Source organism: Notolabrus celidotus, chromosome 1 (assembly GCF_009762535.1).
Source record: "Notolabrus celidotus isolate fNotCel1 chromosome 1, fNotCel1.pri, whole genome shotgun sequence".
Lineage (NCBI taxonomy): Eukaryota > Metazoa > Chordata > Actinopteri > Labriformes > Labridae > Notolabrus > Notolabrus celidotus.
The window spans coordinates 22,729,014-22,756,410 of NC_048272.1; the positions used below are offsets into that span (position 1 = coordinate 22,729,014).

General features: G+C 40.9%; 2 protein-coding genes across 2 annotated transcripts in view; both read left to right on the forward strand.

Annotated features, from left to right (window-relative positions):
- The window catches only part of slmapa (sarcolemma associated protein a), an 86,499-nt gene extending 74,808 nt beyond the window's left edge, over positions 1-11,691 (forward strand). The window contains 1 exon segment of the mRNA XM_034695588.1: positions 8,138-11,691. Coding sequence (XP_034551479.1) covers positions 8,138-8,233 — 96 coding nt within the window. The 3' untranslated portion in view covers positions 8,234-11,691.
- A 2,836-nt stretch (positions 11,692-14,527) lies between these two features.
- Positions 14,528-27,397, forward strand: part of LOC117821206 (filamin-B) — a 94,025-nt gene continuing 81,155 nt past the window's right edge. The window contains 2 exon segments of the mRNA XM_034695315.1: positions 14,528-14,934; positions 14,937-14,996. Of these exon segments, the coding sequence (XP_034551206.1) occupies positions 14,706-14,934; positions 14,937-14,996 (289 nt within the window). The 5' untranslated portion in view covers positions 14,528-14,705.

Here is a 27,397-nt window from a genome sequence, read left to right on the forward strand (position 1 = left end):
GGACCAAACTCATGTTAGACACACATCTGCTGAGACCGTGTTGGAGAGAGGGATAGAGGGAGATGAAGAGAGAGAGAGAGATAATAGTGGGGAGACAGATAGTAGTAGTTGTAGCAGCTGGAGTCTGGCACGTCAACAGCAGCAGAGATCCAGAGGAACCTATGAGACAAGGGAGCGGAGCAGAGCACTTTGCAGCATTTAGCAAGTCACAGTGGCAAGGACAAACTTCCTTTAACCAGCAGAATAGGAAGACATAAAGGGTGAAGAAGCATGGAAAGAAGAAAGAAAGAAAGAAAAAAGAAAGAAAGGAAGGAAGAAGAATGAATGAAAGGAAAAGGGAAAGAAAGAAAGACAATAAGAAGGAATATAAATAAAGAAGTAAAGAAAAGAAAGAAGGACAGAGAGTAAGGAAAAAGGAAAGAAAGAAAAGAATGAAGAAAAGAAAGAAAGGATGACCGACGGGACAAGGGAGCTCAGGGACTCCAGAAAGGTCGAAGAAAAGAGGAAAGTGAGGGAGACGGAAGAAAGAAAAAGATGAAGGATTCTTTCTTTTCTTTCTTTGCAGAAAGAAAAGAAAGAATGAATGAAAGGGTGAAATAAAGTAAGAGCGAATAAAAAAGGAAAAAAGAGAAAGAAGTAAAGAAAGCAAGCAAGAAAAGAAAGGACAGAAAGTAAGGAAAAAGGAAATAAAGAATGACAGACCCAAAACATTTATCTATTGCAGAGATCCAGAGGAACCTACAAGACAAGGGAGCTCAGGGACTCCAGAAAGGTCTATGGTTAGTAACTTTAATGGGACAGAGAGGGTTAAAGTAAGAGACAGGCAGAGAGAGGAGAGAGAGGGAAAGACAGGATCCCAGTGTGTCAGTCTAAGCCTATAGCAGCACAACTAAGACCCAGTCCAAGCCTGATCCAGCTCTAACTATAAGCTTTATCAAAAAGGAAAGTTTATGTGTCATGTGACCAAACAAACCAAACTCCAATCAGGGGACAGGTTGTAATGCTTAATGACCCACATACTCTCGCAGCCATCTGTGCAGGTTTAAGATTGCACACTCTCACATCATGTTTGCGATACAATAAATTGTGCAGCACTACTGTAGGTGAGTTTATCTCTCTGTCAGACTTTGTTGAAGCAGTGTTTCTGTGTTCACAGATCTCTGAAGTGTCATTCTGATAGAATGAGTGACTCAACGCTGAAATATTCGTCATGTTTTAATGCCTCAAAATGATCCTCGAGGTCCTGACACTTCATCTACAGCAGGAACAAGATGTTACGAGTTGGAGAGAGTTCACAGGACACAAAAAGCTTTCATGTTTTTGTTTCTGGAGTATTTCTCTCTTTACCTCGAACTGATGAGACGTCCTGATGCAGCTGAAAAACCCAGCCTGGTGACGGGTGGTTCTTCTTCTGTGGTGTTTGGTGAATGTGGCTGCTTAAATGTGCAGCAATGGCGGTGTTGCTTTAGTAGAATCAGCTGACTTGACTTGACCTGCCTTCGTAGAATCCCTCCTCTCTCTCTCTCTCTCTCTCTCCTCTCTCTCTCTCTCTCTCTCTCTCTCTCTCTCTCTCTCTCTCTCTCTCTCTCTCTCTCTCTCCTCTCTCTCTCTCTCTCTCTCTCTCTCCCTCCCTCCCCCTTCCTTCTCTCTCTCTCTCTCCCTCTCTCCCTCGCTGTAGCTGCTCCATCCTCCATATTGGTTTATGTTTGATTTGCCGGCTGATTTCTTCTTATCCCTCTCCTCCCCTCCCCCCCCTCCTTCCCCTTTCCTCTAGCCATCCATATTGCAGCCTGTCCAAGCCATATTCATTGGCCTTGTCCTGGCTCTGCTCTACTGGTGTTTCGGCCAGTTGTGGTAGAAAGGTACACACCGACATGACATCAGTCTGCCTCTTCTTTCTCTTTTTTGCCTCGTCTGTGTTGTTTTCATCTGTGGAAGGAAAGGTGACAGAGGTGAAAACATGGCGCTGATCTGTGAGGAGTTCAGGGTTTAGGGTTTATATAAAGGATTTTGACCTCATGCTGTATTCTTAGGTCACATCTCAACAGTGTTAATTTTGGCAGCTACTTTTGATTTAGTCTTTAGACGAAAATGCCCGTTAATTTTTGTCACATTTTAGTCCTTTCAGCCCTTTATAGTTTTAGTCGGCGGAAACTGAAAACATTTTAGTCTTTGATTTTTGCCAAAACATCTTCACTCTTTAAATAATTAATGTAGTCAATCAGATATCGGTAACAGGGTTGTACCAAGTGTTAAAATCGTCAACATTTCAATCTTTTAACACTTTTGCTTGTGTAACATCTTACGTTAAATAATTCAGCCTGTCCCTACAAAGAAGTCAAAAGAAAACATTCTTGATTTGACAACTGTGACTGTATTTTGATTCTCTTGATTCACAGAAAAATGCCATGAAAGGGCTGTATTGCACATTTACGACGGTCCTTGAATGCACCTGCAGTGACAGGCGCACTGGACAGTCGGTCAGTTCTCGGCACTCTGAAATGCATCTGCATCTTTGATGACAAGGAGTTGATCAAAACTTACTAAATGGTCTGAATGTATCACCAAACTGGATTAAATCAAGCTGTAGACGCTGAGCCTTTTACGTTAATGGCGGCAAAAAACATCAAACATCAATATTAAACAGAAGTCCCCCGGTTGGTCTTTGTCACTAACGCACACCAGGGGTAAAAATCCTCAATGAAGATAAGACAGATGCATGGAGGTGGGAGAGCTGGTTCATGAAGCACACCTGCTGCAGGTAGAGACCAAGCTAACACTGAGCCCCTCAGATAATAACTCAGCCTGTCACAGGAATTAATCACTTTTATCTTTAAAGATTAGACGCACAGCGGGGAAACATGGATTCTAATGTCCGACGGTCCGCCAATAAAGTTTTCGTCTCGTCATCGTCTCGTCAACAAAATCAAAATATACTTCGTCAGAGTTTTTTGTCAGTGAAGCACTTAGCTTGTCATAGTCTCGTTTTTCGTCATAAAAATGAGTCGTTGATAAACATTTATCGTCATAATTTTGTAACACAATTAACACTGCATCTCAACCTCGGTCATGACATCTAATCCTCACCTTATAATTGAGGTGAGCGATATCAAATAAAGACTAGTTTATCGATAAATCACCAGCAGTAAATATAAATGTTTTAAGACCTCTTAATTGAGCTAACATCCAGAAATCTTAACGTACGTCGGAGCTTGAGGAGCGTAGAAACTATAAAGCGGCCTCGCTTTGATCTTTTCTGATTCTAGGATCGAATATAGTCATGATCGGATTACGTTCTTGATTTAAAGTTAACAACTTGTGTTTAAAATGCCCCGTGTTGCTTAATTCAAGGTTTTTAACGCCTTTATTCAGGAGACAGGAAGGTGGTTAGAGGAGAGTGTGGACAACAGGCAAGGGTCAGATTTAGACGGCCGTTTCAGAGACCATACCCTTCTGTACATGGGGCGCATGATTTAACTGCAAACTCAAACCCAGCGCCTCATTTGTGTAGTTTTTTATTTATTTTTTAAGTTATATTTTTGGGCTTTTCCACCTTTGATTGATAGAGGAGAGGACCGTGGATAGAGTAGGAAACCAGTAGAGAGTGGGGAATGACATACCTTTAAGCTAAATCTGCGCCCTTGTGTTGTTTTGTTAATCTTCATTTTTAAAGTCCCAGATTTTTTCACCAGCACTCTTTGAAAGTTTTCAAAAACAGGTAGCCTGGACCTTTCCCAAAGTATAGCATGGTTCAGTTAAAGAAGCTTAACAAGGACACTGTTGGCTTCACATTTTAAGAATCAAACCCCATGTTCAGAGGCTACAGTCCTTGCTGGTTCTACTCCCGGCCCTCGAACATTTGCTGCACGCCATCCCCGACTTTCTTGAGCGTCTAAATGCCCTAAAATATAACTTTAAAGAATAAATCAATTAGAAATAAAAGAAAGAAAGTAGCTTAAAAACTGTATCTTTAAAGCTACAATGAGGAACATTTCTTTTTATTTTTGGCCCCCCCCTGTGGCACAACCATTACTCTTATCTTTTTGCAGATTGGTCCCGTACAGATGAAGTTTTCCTTTTACCAAACAACAAAACATTTAATAAATTGTACGCCAAAATAAGCACTCCCGTTTTGAACGTAAAAAAAAGAATAAACGACGATAAACCAAAAAGACAGACACATAAAACAAACATTACAAACTAATGTAAATGCTATTTACATATTTGATAAGTAGTGAGAAGCAATAGCAGTTATTAAATCAACTCATTTCATTTATTAATCTATTAAAGGTCAAGTCAGATTCCCTTTTATATATATATTAACATAAACAATATCTGAAAATAACTGACGTAGGAGCATGTGCACTGACAGGAATATCTTAATGAGGCTGAATAAATAAGGCAGGTCTCAGGAAGACTAGCAACATGTGTTTTCATCCCTTTAAAACAACAGTAAACAGATGTGGCAGGAGAAAAAGTTCAGGGTCAGTCAGGTTATTCTGTAAGTAGATGAGTCATAGTTTAGGACTGATGTGTCATCAACCCTGAATCCTGATCAGTTCAACGCCGTCTTTCACCTCCTACTCTTCCCTTTAAAACTGAGTCTCATCCTCATCATCTTCATCACAGCGGTCCGTCTCTTTGCTCTGCTTCGAGCGGCTCTAAATGCATGAGTGTGTCGTCTGCCTGTCGGTCTCATATTTCTGCTTCTGCTGGAGTTAACTCTAAACTCTTTAAAGGGACGGGCTCCTCCTGCCAACCATTCAGCGTTCATTTAAAAGGATACCTCGTACATTTTTATCCTCTGAGTGAGAAACAAAAAAAAGGCTTTGAGTCACTGAGCTGTTCTGATGACTTTCCTTTACCTTCCTGTAACCAACTCTAACACCTGAGTTTCTCAAAAACCAATATACCAATCAAATACTAACACACCAATCAGAAAACAAACAGTTTCACTAACAATGTCTATATCAGAAAACAATTTAAATGGAGAAAGAATCTCCAAACGTCTATTTTTCCTGAAAATAAATAAAAAGGAACAAATTTCTTGTCAGCCAAACGGACGTCAGATCCACTGATTGAACCACACAACCACTTTAATAGAGTGTTTATTTTCTTGTTTTTCCCCCCCTCTTGTTGCTTAAAAATAATTTAATCTAATCTGAACAACCGGTTTCTTCAGGAGAACAAACAAAGATATTAAATTGGATTGTTTTGCTGCTTTTTATCTAATAAAACATTCGGTTGTTTTTAAAACGTTTGGGTAAGATTATAATGATTCTAATTAAGATATCCATATTATCATGGACCCTACAGAGGGCTGGATTTAGTGGCCCTTTTCCACCGGCCCGTCTTAGCCCTACTCTACTCACCTTGACTCGATTCTACTCAGTTTGTGTTGCGTTTCCACAGGTGCGGGTACCTCGTGTCAGATACCAGTTTTTTCGTACCTGCTCTGCTCTGGTTCCAAGCGAGCTGAGCCGATACTAAAAGTGACGTCAACGGACTGCCGGCCACTGATTGGTCAGAGAATATCATCACCGAAGAGTCATGAGCGCGACGGCCTACCACAGGAATCAAACCCGTTGTTTGTGTCGCGTTCAAAATGAGGTAAACGCAGTTTCGCGCAGCTGGGTTATGATGACCCCGCCCACCGTGAGACTGTACTCAGGCTAGTGGAAAAGGTACCCAAACTGAGCAGAGTCGAGTGGAGCCGAGTCGAGTTGAGTAGGGCTGGAACAGTGTTGTGGAAAAGGGCCATAAATGTGACTATATTTATTTATATTTTAACTCACGCCTCTTGAAAGCGATGTCACTACGATACAAAGTAGCTGATGTAGACTCTCTCTCCTCATAAAATAATTCACCAGATAGCTGTTGAAAAATATCATAAAATATTTTATTTAAAGCAATAGCCAGCACTTTTTTCTCTGTGATTGAGTATGTGGGTTTTGGCGCCCCCTGCTGACCAAATTGTGATATGTAGAGCACTGACAGACCATAATTGATTACCTCTAAAGTCTTTATCTGGATCAGGTTGATGTAATCCAGTTTGTCTTGAGTAACTGAGAAATAAGTGTTAAAAAAAGAACACATCCAGAAATAGTGCAAAAACAAACAGGCTTTCTGGTATCAAATTATGGTGCTAAAAATGTCTCAGTAGAGTCTACTCCTAAGCTGAAGTGAGTGCTCGAGTCTCAGTCGTTTAATATTCTCTAAATTACGAGGTAGACTTGGCCCCATCTGCAGAACACTGTAGCCTAGCTTGTTGTTTCTCCGGGCCAGTTTCTCATTAAAGGGGCCGAGTGAGCGACATCCTTTGTGGCTAGTACAATAACTAGTGACATACAACTCATGCAACCCCACTTCAAAATACTGAATGTCCATTTAAAACAGCAGTATATGCCCTACAACCATCGACACTAGGGGCAGCACAAACCAAATTGAAGTGCAGGAGCTGATCCCAAAGGTATCCCTTTAAACGCTGTGCACTCACATTCATGTGTGAACTAACACTCTTCATCCCTCATTCATCTCCGTCTCTTCACAGCTTCCTCACTCTCAGGGCGTTGGCGTTGTGCTTCTTTGTCTTTTCTTTCTCCATCTCTGGGCGAGCTTGTGACGGTTTCTGTAATTTATTTCCATTCTGCCGCTTTTAATCATTTCTGTTTGATTCATTTACCAGTTTCTTGTTTTGATTTTCTGACTCATCTTTTTCTCACTTCAGGTTTTTAATTTCTCCATCCAGCCTCTAATATTTCATCTCTTCTTTATTTAAATCATCCGTCATTCTGTCCATCACGTCCGTCCTGTGTTATGCTCGTTGTTTGCTGCTTGTCTGTTTATTTTAAGAATATGTGATCAGAGTGTCTGCTCGTTTGTTTTGAAGGAAATCTGGTCTGTAACTTTTCTGCTTCTTACTCAGGTAACCTTCTCTGCCTTTACTTTGCTGCTTCCTCTTTTGTTTTATTCTCTTTTTATTTATTTACCCTTTTCTCTTCTCCCCTGAAGTCCCAAAAGAAAATCAGAGCAGGTCTAGAACGTACTCTATGTTCTATTATTAACAAAGAACCAACATCAAGACAGGATAAAGATACAGTCCCATTTTACAGACAGGACTCAGTCTAATCTCATCTTAATCCACCATGAGCAGACACTTGCAGCATTTAGCAAGTTACAGTGGCAAGGACAAACTTCCTTTAAGGCAGAAACCTCCAGCGGACCAAACTCATGTTAGACACACATCTGCTGAGACTGTGTTGGAGAGAGGGATAGAGGGAGATGAAAGAGAGAGAGGATAGTGGTGAGACAGATAGTAGTAGTGTGTAGCAGCTGGAGTCTGGCACGTCAACAGCGCAGAGATCCAGAGGAACCTATGAGACAAGGGAGCTCGGGGACTCCAGAAAGTCTATGGTTAGTGACTTTAATGGGACAGGAAGAGTTAAAGGAAGAGACAGACGAGAGAGGAAGAGAGGAAAGACATGGTCTCAGTGTGTTAGTCTAAGCCTATAGCAGCATTACTAAGAGCTGGTCCAAGCCTGATCCAGCTCTAACTAGAAGCTTTATCAAAAAGGAAAGTTGAAGCCTACTCTTAAAAGTAGAGAGGGTGTCTGCCTCCCGGACCCTGACTGGTAGATGATTCCAAAGAAGAGGGGCCTGATAACTGAAGGTGCTACCCCATACTACTTACAATGTCATTTACAATGTCATTTAGCAGACTCATTTATCCAAAGCGACGACTTAAATTTTACAGAATTACTAAAAACATATTTTAAGGAGTCTTTTCAGTCGAGTGTGAGACAAAGCACTTCTTCCTTAATAAGATTTAAAAACATTCAGGGGAACAAAGTTTGAAAATCGGTTTTTTAGATTGTTCCAAAGGGAAGATGCAAACTCGTGACTCTCTTCCTGCAGGAACACAAACCTAGTTTTATTTAAATCTTTTGGACTTCAGGTTCTTTTTTTATCACTCTTTCTCTGCAGTCTGCTCCTCTATTTCTCTCTTTCTCTCTCTTCTCTCTCTCCTGGTTTCTGTCTTCAGGCGTCTCTGAGTGAGAAGTTCAGACCTGACAATCTGACTAACTGTATTTTCTTCTTCTGTGTTTTACTCCCGTCCGTCTCGTCTTCTTTCTGACAGAGCGGCTGGAGCCCCTGGATGCCGGTCATCGCAGTGATGGTCGCCGTCACGGCAGCCGTCCTCTACCCGAACCTCTCCAAGAGCAGCTCCACCTAGGACACACAAACACACTTTACACCCACACACCCAGGGAGCTGTGAGGAGAGCGTCACTGCTTTACTTGTATAAAGTTTAATTGTACATAATTGTAGAGGGAATATAAAGGTTGTGGTTTCTACAGAGGTTCGATACTTTTGGTTTATTTTGTTTTCTGTGTTTTTTCTAGCGGAGGGGAGTTTTTTGTCGTTTTTATTCTGGGCTCTCTCTCAGCTGTGGTGGGGGCTTTTTTCGGTTTTTTCGTCTCTCTGCTGAATTCTGGGTAATGAAGCATTCTCCAGCAGGCCGAGCTTCCACACGGAAAAGACCTGCCTGAGGGTGAGTTTGCTGTCATCCCTAATGCTAAAATGTACGGGATGTAAGTGAACGCAACACTACCCAGCAACTCGGTGCAGACACGAACACGATCCACCTTCATCAGTGAAAACCGCAGGTCTACCCACCTTGTAGTTCTTTAGCAGCCTCTATTCGCTCAGTCAGAACTGGTTGAAACTGGTCGCACAGAGCTGCAGGGCGTCATCAGTGTCGTCTTTGAACATTATTCAACTTTAAAATCTCAAAACCAGCTCAATTAGTCAGTTTGTTCTCTTTCTTAGAGAACAAAGATTCTTAAAGCTCCTAAAACAGGACCAGCTTCCCTTGTCCCGTACTAAGCAACCTGTGACGAAAAATCTAAATTGTTTGTGCTTTTCATCTCCTGCTTGACACCTACCCCCTTCCAAAGGAGACGGGTATTCCAAATGATATGAAGAAATAACGAGTCTTCTTGCTGATGCTGTGGTTTGGTTTTTTTAAGTTCATAGGGAGGCAAAAATGTTAATTTCAGTCTCTTTTTATTACTAGAAAAAAACGCTTACTGGAGCTTTAATATGATCTCCTGCTATTTAGACTTAAATCTTAAAATCTGGTTATTTTTAGTCCAAAGACATCTGAATTCTGTTCCTAAGGGATAAAAAAAAAGTAAACAATCTCCATAAAGGTAAGAAACTAGCAACAGGATCAATCCTGACTGTTCTATGGATTTAACGTTAAGGTTATTTAATTTAAAGTTAATTTTTAGTGTTATTTGCACATTTAACGGCTCATGTTTTCACCTGAACTTTAAGCTCTTGTGTGGCGTTTTTTTGTTCATGAAACAGACTGAAATTAATATTAATGTCTCTTTTTGACCTTTAGAAGCAAACAAGACAAATAACAAGAGGAGTGACTCTTTAAATTATTTTAATGAAAGCTGTTCCTGCAGCGTGCTTTCATCTCCTCGTCTACCCCCTTCCAAAGTAACGGGATTTCAAATGATATGAAGAAATAATGAGTCTCTTCCTGATGGTGTGGTTTGTTTTTTAAAGTTCATAGGGGGGCAAAAGTGTTAATTTCAGTCTATTTTTATTACTAGATAAAAACCCTCACAGCAGCTTTAATATGATCTCCTGATACTTAAATCTTTAAATTTGGCATTTTTGTCCTTTTTGATTGAAACATTTTAACTATTTTACCAAGTTAATAAATCCGGCAACTTGATCAAACCCGAGCTGATCTTCTGTGTGGCTTTAACTTTAAGGTAATTTAATTTAAAGCTAATGTCGTGTAATTAACGTCTCTCGTGTTGTCACCCGAACTTTAAGCTCCTGTGTGGCGTTTTTGGCTTTTTATGAAACAGACTGAAATTAATATAAATGTCTCTTTATGACCTTTGGAAGCAAACAAAGCCATTAACAAGAAGAGTGACTCTTCAAATACACTTATTTTATTGTCTTAAACCACTGCAGGGAAGGGGGGTAGGTGTCAGGCGAAGGGATTAACTGTACGCTGATGATGCAGCCTTTTACTTAAGTTCCTCGGAAGACTCTCAACGAGCGTGCATTTGACTTTTATAACTATTAGAAACACTAATCACACATGTAAGGATCAAATCTGCAAAACCAGTTGTGTCCACAGGGGCGCCAAAAGCAAGATGCTGAAAATCCCATACAGGTTTCTTTAAAGCTCTGCAGTTTAGAGCTCAATTCCAAAACAAATCCACATGTGGGGAAATGAATAACTGATTTGAATACAGGGAACAGAGACAAGACATGTCAAGGGTTTGCACTTGTAAATCATAAAAGAAAACCATTTTAAAGTTGCTTAAATGATCAAAAGAGAATTTGAAAAGCTCTGGTGTGTGTTTTGGGGGGATTATGAGGTTACTTTTGGGGCTCATGACAGAGTAGAAATTAAATCTTGAACCAACCACACTTTTATAAAATACACGAACAGTTCTTCTCTTCAGCAGAATATAATCCACATTTCAATAATCCGCCTGTACTTGAAGAATGAATAAATTCCCCCTAACAGTAAACCTAACCCCGTGTGTAACAGCACTTATAAAGCACAACCAGTGCCTCAGTTCACCTGGATCAGCGTCGTCTTCATCCTGCACCCAGTCTGTCGGAAAGTTGGACGCCGGCGGTTTCAGTAGTTCCACTCTGCTCTGTTCTGGTTTTAGTCGGCCATGTTGGCGTTTTCTCTGTTGGGGAGATTTTTGGGGATCGGGGTTTGAAAACTTGAAGCCAAATTATTACAAATAAAATTATTTTCTTTCTGTTGAATCTTTTTTTTTGTTTTAATTTTGGGGCACAGAAAAAGGGGGTCAAAGTGCCTCTGATGTAACTAACACCACAGTTTGTGTATGTGTGTGACAGAGGACACGCACGCAAACACACACACGGTTTCTCTGTCAGAAACACACACATGAAACACTCTTTAGGCTGTCAGAGGTCTGATAGTGTCAGGAGTGTGGGAGGAACGAGTATAGAAAGATGTGTTGGTTTAAGGAGGCGGGTTTATGAGCTGTATCGCAGCCGGCCATGAGGGAAGCTCCAGATATGCTCAGCTTAAAAAAGAGACGAACAAACGAAACCACCAAGCTAGACAAGGCTTTAAACTCTGCGGGGTCTTTCTTTACAACGTTTACTTCAGAAGGTGTGACCTGATCCCTGGCGCCCCCTTCAGGACAAACCTCATATTGCAGTCCATAACGCTACACAATCGGCTGCAGTCTCCTCAAACTGTGAAACGTCAGACCTCTGCAGAACTCTCTGAAGCCCACACAGCGTCTTCTAAAAGTGTGTGTGTGTGTGTGTGTGTCGGTGAGCAGGAACGTGTGGTGCGCTCACACTCTGGACTCTTGAGCAGCGTTTGTCATCGTTTGTGTACTCCGTCTTGTCTCCGTGTTTTAAAAAGATGAATAATAAATACGAACAAATATTCCGATGTTTAAAGAGAAAACACTACAGTACAGTACAGAGAGAGAATTGTAAAATAAAACGTTATTGAATGATGTGCTACTAGACTTATTTTGTTAAATCGTTAGAGATATGAGAGGGAGCTGTGTAGAGGATACAGATGACGAAGATGAATGATGATGTATTGAATATGCAGAGAAATGTTGGATTAAAGTTGTAGCAAGCTGACCCACCAAACCTGCCTCCTGTGCCTTCATTCACTCCTTTCACTCACTCCATCATCCTTTAACAAACAATAAGAGCTGAAACATCAGACTCTGTGTACAGGCCCGAGGAAGTCTGTTCTTTCCAACAAGGTACGATAGACGACAAGCTACAACCAGATTTTTGTCAAGGCAAGCCGTCCAAGGGGATCTCAAGATTCTCAGGATTGCAGAAGATTCCAAGATTTGGTAAAAGTTTTGGGATCACAGGTTTTTTAGGGTCTTGTAACAGAAGATCAGGGTTTCAAAAAAGCTTGTCAGGATCTTGCAAATGTTACTTGGAGTCCCCAAGAATTTTTTGGAGATGTCAAAAATGTTTTTAAAGGTTCTTGCCAGACTCTTGGAATCTTGCAAATATTGCTCAGAATCTTGCAAAAAGTCTTGATCTTTCAGAAGTTTCTTAGAGTCTTGCAAATGTTTCCCAGATTTCACAAAAGGTTCTTGCAACCTTGTTTTTCAAGCTCTCACTTAAGTGTCAGCGGATACTGAAAGATTATCCTGATGTCAGAAATTGTATTTGAATCTGCCAAAGTTTTCCTGGATCGTACAAAAGTTTCCAGGATCTCACAAATGTTTTCTCGAAATCTCTCAGGAAACTGTGGAAAAATCCCTCGAAACTTTTATGACATCTTGTGAAACTTCCTCTGGATCTTGCCAGCTTTTCTGTGATCCCCAGAAAGTTTCTAGGATAAAGAAACTATCTTGGCATCTTTCAAAGGTTTCTCCAAATCTAGTAAAAGCTTCTCAAGATTTTAAAAATGTTGCTAAGAATCTGAAAAATAAATTACTGGGATATTGCAAAAATTCTGGGGGATTTCTCAAAGGTTACGTAGGATCATGAAAATTTTTCTCAAAATCTAGCAAAAGTTTCTCAGAACCAAATGTTTCTTGAGATCTTGCAGAAGATTCCAGGATTTGGTTAAAGTCTCTGGATCACATAAAAGTTCTATCAGGGTCTTGTAACAGAATATCAGGGTCTCAAACGCTTCTCAAGATCTTACAGAAAAATGTTGGGGTCTCCGAAGTTTTTGGTGATGTCGCAAAAGTTTCTTTGGATCTAAGGTTTTTACCGGACTCTCAGGATCTTGCAAATATTGCTCGGATCTTGTAAAGGTTCTCAGAATCTCAGAAAACTTTATCAATATTTTACACACTTTTCTCTGAGTCTTACAAATGTGTTTGGAATCTACAAAAAGATTCTTGAGATCTTGCAAAAAGTTTCACGGGATTCACAAAAGTTACTTTGAAACTTCCAGTTTCTCAGATTTTTACAAAAGTTTTCATGATCTTGCAAATGTTGCCAAAATTTCCCACAAGTTTTTTTGGAATGTTACAAAAGTTTCTCAAAGCCTTGTGAAATTATCTTTCAAAATTTCTCGAGATCTCCGGAACTTTCCTGGAGGATTTCTCAGAGGTGTGGTTGGATCTTGCAAAACTTTCTCTGGATTTTGCAAGACTTGATTTGTTTCTCAGGATCAGCCTACATTTTCTCCACCCTCATGTCCCTGCAGGGGCTCTGTAGAGATTTATTGATCTTTGTTTGAATTATCTTTCAGGCAAAAATTTCATTTTTCAATCATTTCTATTTATAATTTACCGAAAACTTGAATTATAATGAAATCCTCTTAAATTCTCAGATCTTGATCTTTCTTTTTAAATTGGAAGAACATAGCAAACTCTGAGGATAAAGGCAGATTAATGACTTAATGTTCTGTAAACACAGGATTAACATTCCTTCATTAAGAGATTGAATTTAGAAATCTAGATTTATAAAAAAAACACTTTGGCAACAAGAATGTGTTCAAAGCCTTGCTGCCTTTATCCAGTCGAGTCGTCAGTGATCATTAGAAACTTTTCCCAGAGGTAACTCAATGATTACCCAACTATATAATATATTTGAGTTTTAAAATCTGAATTCAGTGGATGTTTAAAGCAGTGTGTCATGAAAACACTGAAGTAAAATACCTGAAAATTAAACTTAAGTACTTTAGTAAATGTAGTCTCATTTTCCAACTCTGATTTAAAACCATGAGATCCATGTGATGTAATCGAGACGGAAAACCCAGGAGCGCATCATTAAACAGGCCCCAACCTGTGTGTGTGTGTGTGTGTGTGTGTGTGTGTGGTGTGTGGGTGTGTGTGTGTGGGTGTGTGTGTGGTGTGTGTGTTGTGTGTTGTATGTGTGTGTATGGGGGCGGGGGGGGGGGGGGGGGGTACTCTGGTATTAGCTCTAAACTTCACACGACAAACATGCATCAGTCATCCTGCAGAGGGATGATGTCATCTTTGAGACGGTTACAACATGTAGATTTAACGACTCCAGAGTCTCGACTTGTATAAAACATTTTCGACTCAGTAAAGAATAAAAAATATTTTTTTTTATGAGACATTTATCTTACGGGTTGAAAAAACACAAAGAAACTAGCTTTGTTCTTGGATAAAACCAGATAAATTATCCCATTATCATGAAAAGATAAGTCGATATCTTGAGATAACGAAAATTAACTCGTTATCTCGAGAAAACTGAGAAATAAAATGTATTTAATCATGTCCTTTTAGGGCTTCCATAGTGAAACGCAATAAATGAAATGCATGGATAAATGGCCACTTTGAGCTTCCATACTTGGATTAAAAAAACACAAACATGATAAAAACTAAGCTGATAAAGACAAAGGAGCGTGTCAGTACTAAGAAGAGGCAGGTTCAGCAGCTAATTATTTTTAAAAAAAGGACACTGAGGAGCATTAAATCCAGAGGGAGGCAGTGCTGCATCGTTAAAAAAGAAGAACTGAGAATTCCGAGCTTTCAGGGCTGCACTTGAACGCAGCAGCAGCCACTCTTTTCTCTGTGAGTTCAGAAAAAAAACTTTAGACCAAGTTCAGGCTGCAGCGAGGAAACACCGAGGACACACCGAGGACACGAGACACGAGACACGGCCAGCTTTCTGTCCCACAGAGTCTGACGAAGAGTCCAGAGGAACCTGCAGAGATGCCGGTCACAGAGAAGGACCTGGCCGAGGACGCGCCCTGGAAGAAGATCCAGCAGAACACCTTCACGCGCTGGATCAACGAGCACCTGAAATGCGTCAACAAGCGGATCGGGGACCTGCAGCTGGACCTGGGCGACGGCCTGAGGCTGATCGCGCTACTGGAGGTCCTGAGCCAGAAGAAGATGTTCAGAAAGTATCACTCCAGGCCAAACTTCAGGCAGATGAAGCTGGAAACGTGTCGGTGGCGCTGGAGTTCCTCGAGAAGGAGAACATCAAGCTGGTCTCCATCGGTGAGTGATGGCGGTCCATTCATTCCTCTGGAAGCTTCTCTGAGGCAACAAACACACCTTAAACTCTCTCCACCTGGTGATTCAGAGTGGGAACAAGTCTGAGAAGGTTCACTTGCAAAAGTTAGTTTATATCTCACTTTAAAGCCCATTTACACCTTTTCTGTCACGAGGCGCAAGAACTCCCTTTAAAAATAGACAAATTTAACACTTTTTTTCTTCCTGCTCAAATAGATGTACACAATATGAAAACAATTATATTTTGAATCATTTGGACAACCTCTTTAATTCGCCATACATTAATCCACAAAGAAACTAAGACTTTGTATAAAATATGAGGTTAAAACTGTTTCCTGTAGCTTACCTGCCTGAATTAAACACGGTAAAAATAGCAGTGAGAGTCGAAAAGAGACAGTTTTAAAGTTTAGAATTACTAAAATAAAACATATCTGTGCACAAATACCAATACTTGATGAAGTCTCATCCCTCATATCATCAATTGTGTCCCAAAAACAAAACCGTCTTTTGTTGAATGCCCGAACTTCCTTTAAAAATCTACTTATTTACAACATTTTCACTTCCCTGAACACATATTTGCGCATAATATGAAAACAAATTATACATATTGAATCATTTGGACAACTTCTGTAATTCGGCATACATTTAATCCACAAAAAAGCGAAAATGTTGTATAAAATATGAGCTTTTTGAAAGGGTCAATACTGTTTGTAGCTCACCTGCCAGCATTATACCAGGTAAAAACAGCAGTGAGAGTCAAGAAGAGAAGAATTAAATAAAAAAAAAAAAATACTAAAATCAAACATATTACTGCACAAATACGAATACTTGATGAAGTCTGTTACCTAATATCCTCAGTTGTGTCCCAAAAACATAGCTGTCTTTTGTTGAATGCCCGAACTCCCTTTAAAAATCGACTAATTTACACATTTTTGCTTCCCTGCACAAATAATTGAAATTTATATGAGTACAAAAAATTAATATTGAATCATTTAGACAACCTCTATAATTTGGTATACATTAAAATCTCAAAGAAGCAAACATTTTTTGTAAAATATGGGGTTAATTCTGTTTGCTTAGCTCACCTGCTTGCATTAAAGGCACAGTGTGTAGAAAGTGGAATGTATAACGGTAGTGCTCAATCACTGTGATGCATGAGACATCTGATCCTTCCTTTATTAAGTATAAATGTGCATGATGTAAAGTTTGTTCATTCTGTGCGACTGTAGAAATGTTGCAGAGCAAGATGGTGGTCTCCATGGAGGGGTCCCTCCTCTTATTTGAATATAAAAGACTCATTCTAAGTTAGATAAGTTAAATCAGGTGATTATGAACTGTTTGAAACATGTATGAATATTATTCATTTTGACTGTTCTGCTAAACGCTGCTGAATTCTACACACATGAACCTGACGGGTCTCTAAATGCAGTCTGGCATGTTTTGGGTGAGGGTCTCAGCAGAGTGTTTTAATGAGCAGACTCCTGCAGAGAGAAAACACACCTGTGTTAATGAGCCAGGCCTTGGGTGGAGAGGTGAAGTGGTTGGATGAAAATATTTCACAGCGTCTTTAAAAAGTCATAAACTCAAGCTTTTGTTAATGAGGTTTGTCAGCTGGAGGAGAACGAACGCTGCTTCTGATTTGAGACACACATCTCTGACGGTATCTCAGGTATCTTTGTCATTCTGCATCTCAACAATGTTTTTATTGTTTCGGATTTGTCTTAGGAGGCTTCTGTAATATCTGGTTTGTGTTTCATCGTTTCACATCCTCTATCAAATAATTCACAAATTGATCTGTCTGAGGGAAGTTTAAGAGAACAAATGAACACACATCATCTGATTTAGCTTCTTAAATTAACTTGTCTTTCCTCACCAATGATACGAAGATGAATTGTTCGGGGTCCTTGGAAAAAAAGACGTAAAAATAAATATTACTTAAAACCAGGCTAGGGAAATCTTTGTATCATCCAAAACTTTCCAAAAGAGATGGCCATATTTTGAAATGTGTTGTATTTCATAGAGAACATGATTTTGCAACAATGGAGGAGGCTTTAAAGAGACAGGAGCGGAAAGCGTTTCAGAAAGAGGCTGAAATGAAGGTTTCAAAGACAGCAGCCTGAGATCTGTCATTGATACATCTGAGTGAATTTCAACAGAACCAATGAGTGCTCACCTCTGCTTTAGCTTCTTAAATGTGCGGTCTGTCCTCACTGATGATAGTGAGATGAATTGTTCCGAGTCCTGGGAAAAAAAGATGTGTATTTCGATCTCTGCATGTAAGAAAACAAACGACGGCAAGTAAATATACTACAAATGCATCGTAGGGTCAACACAGAAGTGTAAACCAGGCTGGGGATATTTTGTATTCCAAAACTTTCCAAACATGTGGCCATGTTTCAAAATGTGTTGTTTTTCTTAGAGAAACATGACTTAACATTTAGCACCTAGCATTGCAACAGCGGAGGAGGCCTTAAAGAGGCAGAAGCAGAATCAAAGCGTCTCAGACAGAGGCTGAAATTAAGGTTTTTTCAGTACAGCTGCCTGAATCTGTCATTGATCTCTCTGAGTGAATTTCAACAGAACCAATGAGTGCCAACCTCTGCTTTAGCTTCTTAAGTGTTCAGTCTGTCCTCACTAATGATAAGAAGATGAATTCTTGGGGTCCTTGGGAAAATGACGTGTATTTAGATCTCCAAATGTAAGAAAACAAACGACGCACAAGCAAATATAACTTTCAACCGCATTGGCAACTACAGCATTATGTCAACGCAGAAATATTTTTGCATCATCCAAAACTTCCCAGGTCAGATTTAAGGGCCAAAACACACCGCAATATTTCAAAATGTGTAATTTATCGATTTTTTTGAGAAACATGACTTTGTAGCATTGCATCAGCGGAGGAGCCTTAAAGAGACAGTAGCAGAAAAAACGTCTCTGAAGGAGGCTAAAATGAAGGTTATGAAAGACAACAGCCTGAGAATTGAAGGATTTTTTGAGCTGTACATCATATAGACTGCTACAGAGTGACCAGAGGGACAATATAGTCACGTATGCTAGCTCTGCAACGTTACTATGAAGGGAAGAGGAAGTGCTGGGGACTCTCATGAACATCAGTCTGCTCCGAGGCGCAGATTCCAGGACACGACTGTCTGTGAACGCAGTTCGGTCTGTGTTTTCACAGCTCTGCCTCCGTCAGCATACTGATGGAGAGATCCAGCTGCTCACACACTCAGAGGTTTGAGTTTTATTAGTGACATCATCAGAGGTCTGTGGTCTGACCTGTGGGTGGGACCCAGGTGTGAGGAGGAGCGCTCTGGAGTTCAGGATTCTGCTTCCTGTTTGCTCTGACTCATCCTCGTGTTCAAAGTCTTCAGAGTCAGATATTAAGCATCAGACCACAACAGAGTTCAGAATCCGGACTGCTGGGTTTGAGAGTGGAACCAGATCAGGAGATGATCTGAAGTCTCTGGATGATCTCGTTGTGTGTGTGTGTGTGTGTGTGTGTGTTTGTGGTGTTGTGTGTGTGTGTGTGTGTGTGTGTGTGTGTGTGTGTGTGTGTGTGTGTGTGTGTGTGTGTGTGTGTGTGATGGGGGGCAAGCTGCAGGGAGGTTTGACTTTCCACAACCAGAGAGGAAATGTCTGACTTGGGTGGAGGTGGGTGGGGTTCATGAATACACGCGCAAGCACACACATGCACACACACACTCGCACATATAGGGGTGTGTTTCAGGTTTCAAGCTCCAGACAGATCAGAAACACTGATAAGTGAGAATAATGACACATTTGTTGTGACTTTTCTCAAGTTAGAAAATGTCATGATTTTTAAAACCAGGAAGTGATTTAAAGCGTCTTTAAATAATATTTTAATTTTGTAATTATTTTAAGTACGTAGAATAATTTCTTAGTTGAAGCCTTTGATTGTCGTAAGTCTATTTTATTTCCTTGTCTTGAAGTTGTAGAAACAGGCAGACTCGATGGTTTTCGTGCATTTTCATCTTCTCCTTGGATCATGATCGTCTTTAGTTTTGGAGCGGACACGCTCTGCTCCTTGAGGTTGATTCTCTGCAGCAGTAGTGTTTCCAGTGTCAGAACAGCTCGCCGTGTCTTTCTCCTCTCAGGTGCTCTGTCAAGGCGTCTTACTTGAACTCTATTAACACCTCTGAACTTTTGGACGGGAGAGACGGCTCACACACACTCTAACCCGAGTGAGTCAGAGTGTGTGTGCAGCTGCAGAAGAAATTTGTGTGTCGCAATCTCACCTCCATGACGGGACGAGGGAGCCAGAACGAAGAGAGAGAGAGAGAGAGAGAGAGATGAGGGAGGGAGCGTGGGAAGGAGATGTTGCTGCTGTCAGTGTGTGTTTCTCTAGAATTACAAAACCCTGTTAGTGTGTGTGTGTGTGTGTGTGTGTGTGTGGTGTGTGTGTGTGTGTGTTATATATATAAAAGGGTGTTGTCCCTCTCCTCGTGCAGACAGGTGTGTAGCATAACACCTGAAGTTGAAGAAAGAGTTGAGTGTGATTCTGAAGTTTGACTCGTCAGCTAATCAATCAATCATCGTTATGTCGTTTGTTTATTCGTCAATATGTCCATTGTCATTTTCGGTAAGTGGCTCCAGGACTCACCGGCTGGTTTCGATGATTGTCGTGAGCTAACGGGTCTGATTTCACTGCAGTCTTTCAAAAAAGTTGCAATGCATGTAGCATGTTTTGAGATATTTGCATCATGCTAATGCACAAATGAAGCTGTTTTCACACCAGGGTCATATGGAGAGGTTGTCCTGAAAGAGGCAGCATTTCCCTCCTTAGCCCGGGTCATCTTCGTGACTTTACGTGTCGTCACTTTACGTATCGTCACTTTGCGCATCGTCACTTTAAGTATCGTCACTTTAAGTATCGTCACTTTAAGTATCGTCACTTTAAGTATTTTATCCTATCGTCACTTGATGTCAGTTTACGTATCCTATCCTATCGTCACTTGACTACAGGATAGGATAAATAAAGTGACGATACGTGAAGTGACGATACGTGAAGTGACGATACGTTTAGTGACGATACGTAAAGTGACGATACGTAAAGTGACGATACGTAAAGTGACGATACGTAAAGTGACGATACGTGACAATAAGACACTTGATAATAGGAAAGTGGACACTCGAGGAACTGCATTTTTTAACACATGAGCGTGGGCTTCAACTCTTGTAGCCTGAGGTTGCCGCTTTCTTCAGACTCAGAGGCAGCAGATTCAGGACTGCGGTTGTTTGTGACGATACCACATAGTGCATTTCTAGTGTCTAATGTAACTATAAGAACTGTTGCAGAAACACAAGAGTACCAGAGATGCTGTCCTCAAACTGCAGCCTCCAGCTCTGCAGACGCTTCTTCTTCTCTCCACTTGAGCCTCCACTTTCTTCAAGCTGCTCTTGTACCTTTACATCCTCCTGTCAGAGTTTCTTGTCCTTCATGCACCGAGTCAACCCAGGACTCGTTCTGGCTGACGTTAGTTGACTTCTTAGAGCCAGATTACCACAATGCAAAGTGTGAGCAGTATGCATGGCATTTGTTTACATATGCAGCGGGAAAAGGAGGCTGTGACGGTGACGTAATGACATGAGGACGGCCCTGCAGGGTGTGAGCTTCTGTCTGCTTTACTGTAACGAGCTGCAGGTGTAAAAAACAACCTTGACATGACTGGGGTCAGGGTTAGAGTCATTGTGCAGCTCTAATAATCTCTAAGCCATCATGCAGCATCAACAGTTTACTTTCTGGTTTCCTTTAGAGAGATTTTCAAGTTAAAAGCCTCCAAACGGACGATTTGTTGCTGCTACAGTTAGAGGATCCAGGTGAAAACAGGCCCGACGGGATCTGTAGCTTTCAGTTCTGACCTTAATCAGACTGTGTGACCTCATTCCCACACACACACACACACACACACAGACCAATAACACACACACACACACACACACACACACACACACACACACACACACACACACACACACACACACACACACACACACAGAGCTTTTAGGCTGTGTTTTTGAAGAGGAACATTAGCCTGCAGTAAAGCGAGTAACGTGACTGAAGCTTCAGTTTGTGTTTTCACCTGAAAGACGCTTGATCATTCATTCACATGGAACCGTTACTTTTTAATATTCAGACTCTTTCTCCTCCTCATTACGAGCTCTCTTCATCTCCGAGCTCTAAACTTTCTCCTGTTTGTGTTCAGAGTGACATCAGCATTTAGTTAAAGCTCTCAAAGGTCAGACACACGTAAAGAAATAAAGTCAATATTACAGAAAGTTTCAGGTTGATCACGGGGTCACTTTGTGTCACGATGACTGAACACTCTTTAGTCTACTCACCATTGTTCTGAGCCGCTTCTTGCTCTAACTTTGGACTTCATTTTCTATTATTAGGTCCCTTTTAAGTCCTCTAACTTTCTTTCTGGAGTTTTCATTCAGGGGTTTGGGATTTAGAGAAATACAGAGACCATCAATGACCAGATTTAAGCTGCACATGTATTGCAGATTTTTTTTTTTTTTTTTAAGGATTAAAAAGAACCCCAAAGATCTGGTCTACTCTTAAGATTTTTCCAAATGTAAAAGAAATCCAGTTTATGTCCAATCTTTAAGAAGAGATTGCCTCTAAAAACTGCTTTATTGTATGTATCGTCACATACCATGTAATCATGCATCGTACAGTATCCTGGCATCACTAAATGTATTGTCACATAACATACCGTTTACTATTTTGACATATCGTCATGTATTGTATCGTCACAAAATATATAGTATTGTCAAGTATCATAACGTAAGTCACTTAACGTACGCCCCTTAACGTACGCCCCTTAACGTACACCCCTGAATGTATGCCCCTTAACCTACGCCACTAAACGTACGCCCCTTAATGTACGCCACTTAACGTACGCCACTTAACGTACGCCACTTAACGTACGCCACTTAACGTACGCCACTTAACGTACCCCACTTAACGTACGCCACTTAACGTACGCAACTAAACGTACGCAACTAAACGTACGCAACTAAACGTACGCCACTTAACGTACGCCACTTAACGTACGCCACTAAACGTACGCCACTTAACGTAAGCCACTTAACGTACGCCACTTAACGTACGCAACTAAACGTACGCAACTAAACGTACGCAACTAAACGTAAGCAACTAAACGTACGCCACTTAACGTACGCCACTAAACGTACGCCACTAAACGTACGCCACTAAACGTACGCCACTAAACGTACGCCACTAAACGTACGCCATTAAACGTACGCAACTAAACGTACGCCACTTAACGTACGCCACTAAACGTACGCCACTAAACGTACGCCACTAAACGTACGCCACTAAACGTACGCCACTAAACGTACGCCACTTAACGTACGCCACTTAACGTACGCCACTTAACGTACGCCACTTAACGTACCCCACTTAACGTACCCCACTTTGCGTTATTCACTAAACTTACGCCACTAAACCTACGCCACTTAATGTACCCCACTTTGCGTAATTCACTAAACTTACGCCACTAAACCTACGCCACTAAACCTACGCCACTAAACCCACGCCTCTAAACGTATGCCTCTAAACGTACGCCTCTAAACGTATGCCTCTAAACGCATCGTCACTTAATGTATCATTGCTTAACGTATCATCGCTTAACGTATATCCTATTTTTATGTATCTTCACATATTGTATCGTTACTTAACGTATCTTATCGTTACTTAACGTATCTTATCGTTACTTAAAGTATCGTAACTTAGCATATTTTTTACCTGATTTATCCTTTCCTATTGTATCGTCAATTGTCTTGTGTCACGCATCGTCACAAATTGCATTGTCACTTAACTGGCATAATGATGTCCAATAAGAGAAGTCAGAAGCAGTTTTTTAGCACTTCCACATCGCTTTCATAGACCAAAGGTTCCCGCTTGGTCGGTACCTTAACCCAGTCCATGGTGTAGACTTGAACAGAATCTGTAAGAACAGATCCGGACTGCCTGTTTCATTTAAATCAGCTTACCTTTGTTTAATTCAAAGTGTGCAAACATTCTCGTATGAAGAGGAAGATATGAAGAGTTAATGTTGGACTGACTGAGAGAAGAAAAGTTGTCATCAAACTGAAGACGAACTTTAAAGAAGGAAACACGTTCGTCTCTCAGGAAGGTTTGGATCAGAGCTTCAGAGAGTAAGAACATTACTCTGTCTGTGACATATTAACTAAGAGGCTACTCCTGCCCGAGACCACAAACCACACACACTGACACACTTAGACACACACACACTCTCTCTCTTTCACTCTCTCTCTCTCTCTCTCTCTCTTTCACTCTCGGCCCCTCGGTTACCATGGCTCTGTGTGTCAACAACAGTCTTTGGACCACTCCAGTGTTTGGACTCTGACAGCTGATAGATGTTTGGTTTCAGTCTAGCAGGAACGTTTGTGTGTGTGTGTGTGTGTGTGTGTGTGTGTGTGTGCACTTGTGTGTGTGTGTGCACTTGTGTGTGTGTGTGCACTTGTGTGTGTGTGTGCACTTGTGTGCACTTGTGTGTGTGTGTGTGCACTTGTGTGTGTGTGTGTGGTTGTGTGTGGTTGTGTGTGTTTTCAGGCTCTGCTGCTTTTTCCTGAAACTCCTCTCTCTGTTTCTGTTTTTCTTTTTATGTCATGTCGTTTTTTTAGTTTCATTGAGTATCTGACGTTTGCTTTTCTTCCACGTTTGATTCTCTCACTCTGTCGTCGCTGACTTGCCGCTGTGGAGCAGATTGAGCTCTTATGTATCATGTTTGATGTGGTTATGACCTTCAGATTGAGAAGTCTTAAGTGTTGATGCTCCTGTGTCGATCTTTGTAAATCATATCCTTCATTTCAGGAGCTTTTTATCTTGTAAAGGGATTCTCCGCAGACGTAATCTTATAAAGTGAAGGCTCATAATACAAACACAAAGTACTTCAGACTCAGTGTCCAGTTTTCTGTCTACTCGTTCTTATTGAGAAAAATAAATGTATGTATTCGGTCAGGTGTCAGCCGGGAGCGCAACCAGGTCATAATCAGTCCAGCTGCAGAAAAGCTCAGATGGCTCCGATGTTGCTGGTCTGCAAACATGGCGTACTAGCAATTCCCACTAGTCGGTTGGATTTGTTTCTAAAGGTGAGGAAATGTCCTGTTTAAAGTTGTCAACCTTCGTATCCGTGTCGTTGTTTGCAGCAGCTGCGTATTGATCCTCTTTAAAAAGCAGAGACCTGTCACTCAGCCGCAGCAACCAGCTGTGCTGTACGCAACACCTTTAACAGCTGATTCACATCGAACCATGCTTTAAACTTAAAACACCTCCCTGATAGCTGAGTGTTATATTAGACCACATGTTGTCCATTCCACGTGACGGAAAATTGAAAACAAAAATGTGTGTTTCGAGTAATGTCTTAACAATCAATTAATCGATAATCGATTCATTGTGTGAATCCCTAGTTGGGGCCTTTCCTTTTTATTTTCAAAGGTGTGTGTGAACCGCAGAGCTCGGCGAAGGAGAGCTTAATGAGGACAGTTTCATGTTAAATCGATGGATGGATTTTAAATACCAGGTGCATTAGAATTTGTGTTATTTGCTTCAAGATTCAGTTTCATAAAAGACAAAAGAAGAGCGACACTTTCATAAAACTTTTAACGCAAAAAAACACAAGGAGTACACGCTACGACAGAAATACACAGCTTCTAAAGTATCAAAATGAGACTGTATAAAACACACAAAAAAATACACACTAATACCTTTTAGATATTCTTAAAAAGGTACAAAAAGAACATGCATAAAGACATTTAAATTTGACCTATCATTGCAGTTAAATCAAGGGTTTCAAAAAGTCTCCAGGTGACACTTGAAAAACTACTCAAAAGAAGTGATAACCTTCTTGAATTTCACCTCTTTGTCACCAGTTTTTTTACAATTCTGTATAAAAGTTAAGTTAAAAGACACAAAGACAACATGTGAAATACTTGAAAGTAGCTAAGACATCACAAATGGTGACATGGGGATATAATCTATCTGAGTAGTTTATCCGTCATAAAGACGGTGACCCCCTCACAGATATCAGGTTCAACTGAAACTGATTTGGCAACAGACTGATTCACTTTCCTGACAAAGACACAGACGGAGTGATAGAGGGCAGAAAAAGTGTCCCAAGGTCAGCCCCATTCCAACTGTTGTCCCAGCAACCTTGGTAACAAAGGCTGTGATTGGCTGAAGTCAAAGGGGGGAGGGGCTTTGAAGAGGAAGTGTCGCATAACTGCAGGAGCTGCCCGAGGCTGCATTCAGGTTCATGTGTAAGAGAGATAAGAGTCTGCGTTATTTAACCTCAAGCTCTTTGTAGAACACATCGTCATTTAGGCACTTTTACTATTTACTAGAGCAGTGATCCATATTTACAGGTTCCACCAAAAACTCTCTGCACTCAGGTGTAGTGTTCTTCTCTCCATCTGTTGTATGTTCATGTAGTATTGACCAATCAGGTGTCAGCAGGCCTTTGTGTCTGCGGGAAAACCAGTCTGTATGGAGAGCAAAAGCAGGAGGAATGACATCCCGGCTCCCATGGTTGTTAATGTGAGGAGGATTTCTTTCTCTCTATAAACAGATATCTGCATGAAGAGCAGCTAACAATCTGTTGTACATCAAACATTCACACTGAGACTCAAATCTGCTTGATGCTGAGTCACTAAAGACAATCAGCATTTAGTATTCCTGACTTCCTCGAACGCAACATCAGAAATGATGGATCCCCCCTCCATTCAACAATCAAACATTGTAGATGTAGTTTTCTTCTCCTCTTGAGGACAGACCTGACAAAGCTTTTTACTTTCAGCTACAATTAACCTGTAACTACAGATTCTGATTCAGAAACATGTTGAATCTGGATCTCAGGGTCTGGATTTTAGTCTGAGAAGGGTTCTGGTCTCTGTAGTCTGAGTAGTATCCACCAATCAGGTGTCAGCAGGAAAAACAGTCTGTATGGAGAGCAACAGCAGGTGTTCTAAAATTCTGACATCAAAGACAGAATTCCAGACTTCTGTCTTTGATGATGTCAGAATTGTGAGAACAAATGGAACATTCCGTGAAGAAGGTCAGAGCTAAAAAAACATCAGTCTCTAATCCTCTTTCATAGACCTCCATTCAACAAACAAACATTGTAAAAGTAGTTTTCATCTCCTCTTGAGGACAGACCTGACAAAGCTTGACTTTTGACTTTTGACTAATCTGCATCATGATGTTATTTCAGCAAACTTCAGACCTGTTAATTACAAGAACATCACGAGAACATCAGTTTCTGTTTCAGGTTCATACCGCTGAAGGAAGCTAGAGTGAAGCCTCTGTGTGACTTACTGTTTACAGTGAAACTGAGACCTGGAAATAGAAGTTTATTGCTAACTTATGGCAAATTAATACCGAAAAGTTGGTGATGGCTCCAGGAGGCATTTTTAGATGCTAGTCAATGGTTTCCCAGAGTATTGTAGTTAAACCAAGCGGCAACCTCCGGCTGCAAGAATTGAAGCAAATGCGAAAGTTTTAAAAACTGCAGTTCATCGAGGATCTGCTCGAGGCTGGCTCCGGAAGTACTGGAAACCACATACAGTCATGGCCAAAAGTTTTGAGAATGACACAACTATTAATTTTCACTAAGTCTGCTGTTTCAGTTTTTATAATGGCAATTTGCATATACTCCAGAATGTTATGAGGAGTGATCAGCTCACCTGCAATCAATTGCAAAGTCCCTCTTTGCCTTGAAAATGAACTTTATCACCAAAAACACATTTCCACTGCATTTCAGCCCTGCCATAAAAGGACCAGCTAACATCATTTCAATGACACACAGGTGTCACACACATTAACACAGGTGTGGGTGTTGATGAGGACAAGGCTGGCGATCAATCTGTCATGATTGAGTGACTGGACACTTTAAAAGGAAGATGGTGCATGACACCATTGTTCCTTATCTGTTAGCCATGGTTACCTGCAAGGAAACACGTGTAGCCATCATTGCATTGCACAAAAAGGGCATAACAGGGAAGTTTATAGCAGAGAGTAAGATTGCACCTCAGTCAACCATCTATCGAATTATCAAGAACTTCAAGGAGAGAGGTTCAATTGTTGCCAAACAGGCTCCAGGGCGCCCAAGAAAGTCCAGCAAGCGCCAGGACCGTCTCCTGAAGGTGTTACAGCTGCGGGATCTGGCCACCACCAGTGCAGAGCTTGCTCAGGAATGGCAGCAGGCAGGTGTGAGTGCATCTGCACGCACAGTGAGGCGGAGACTTTTGGAGGAAGGCCTGGTGTCAAGGAGGGCAGCAAAGAAGCCACTTCTCTCCAGTAAAAACATCAGGGACAG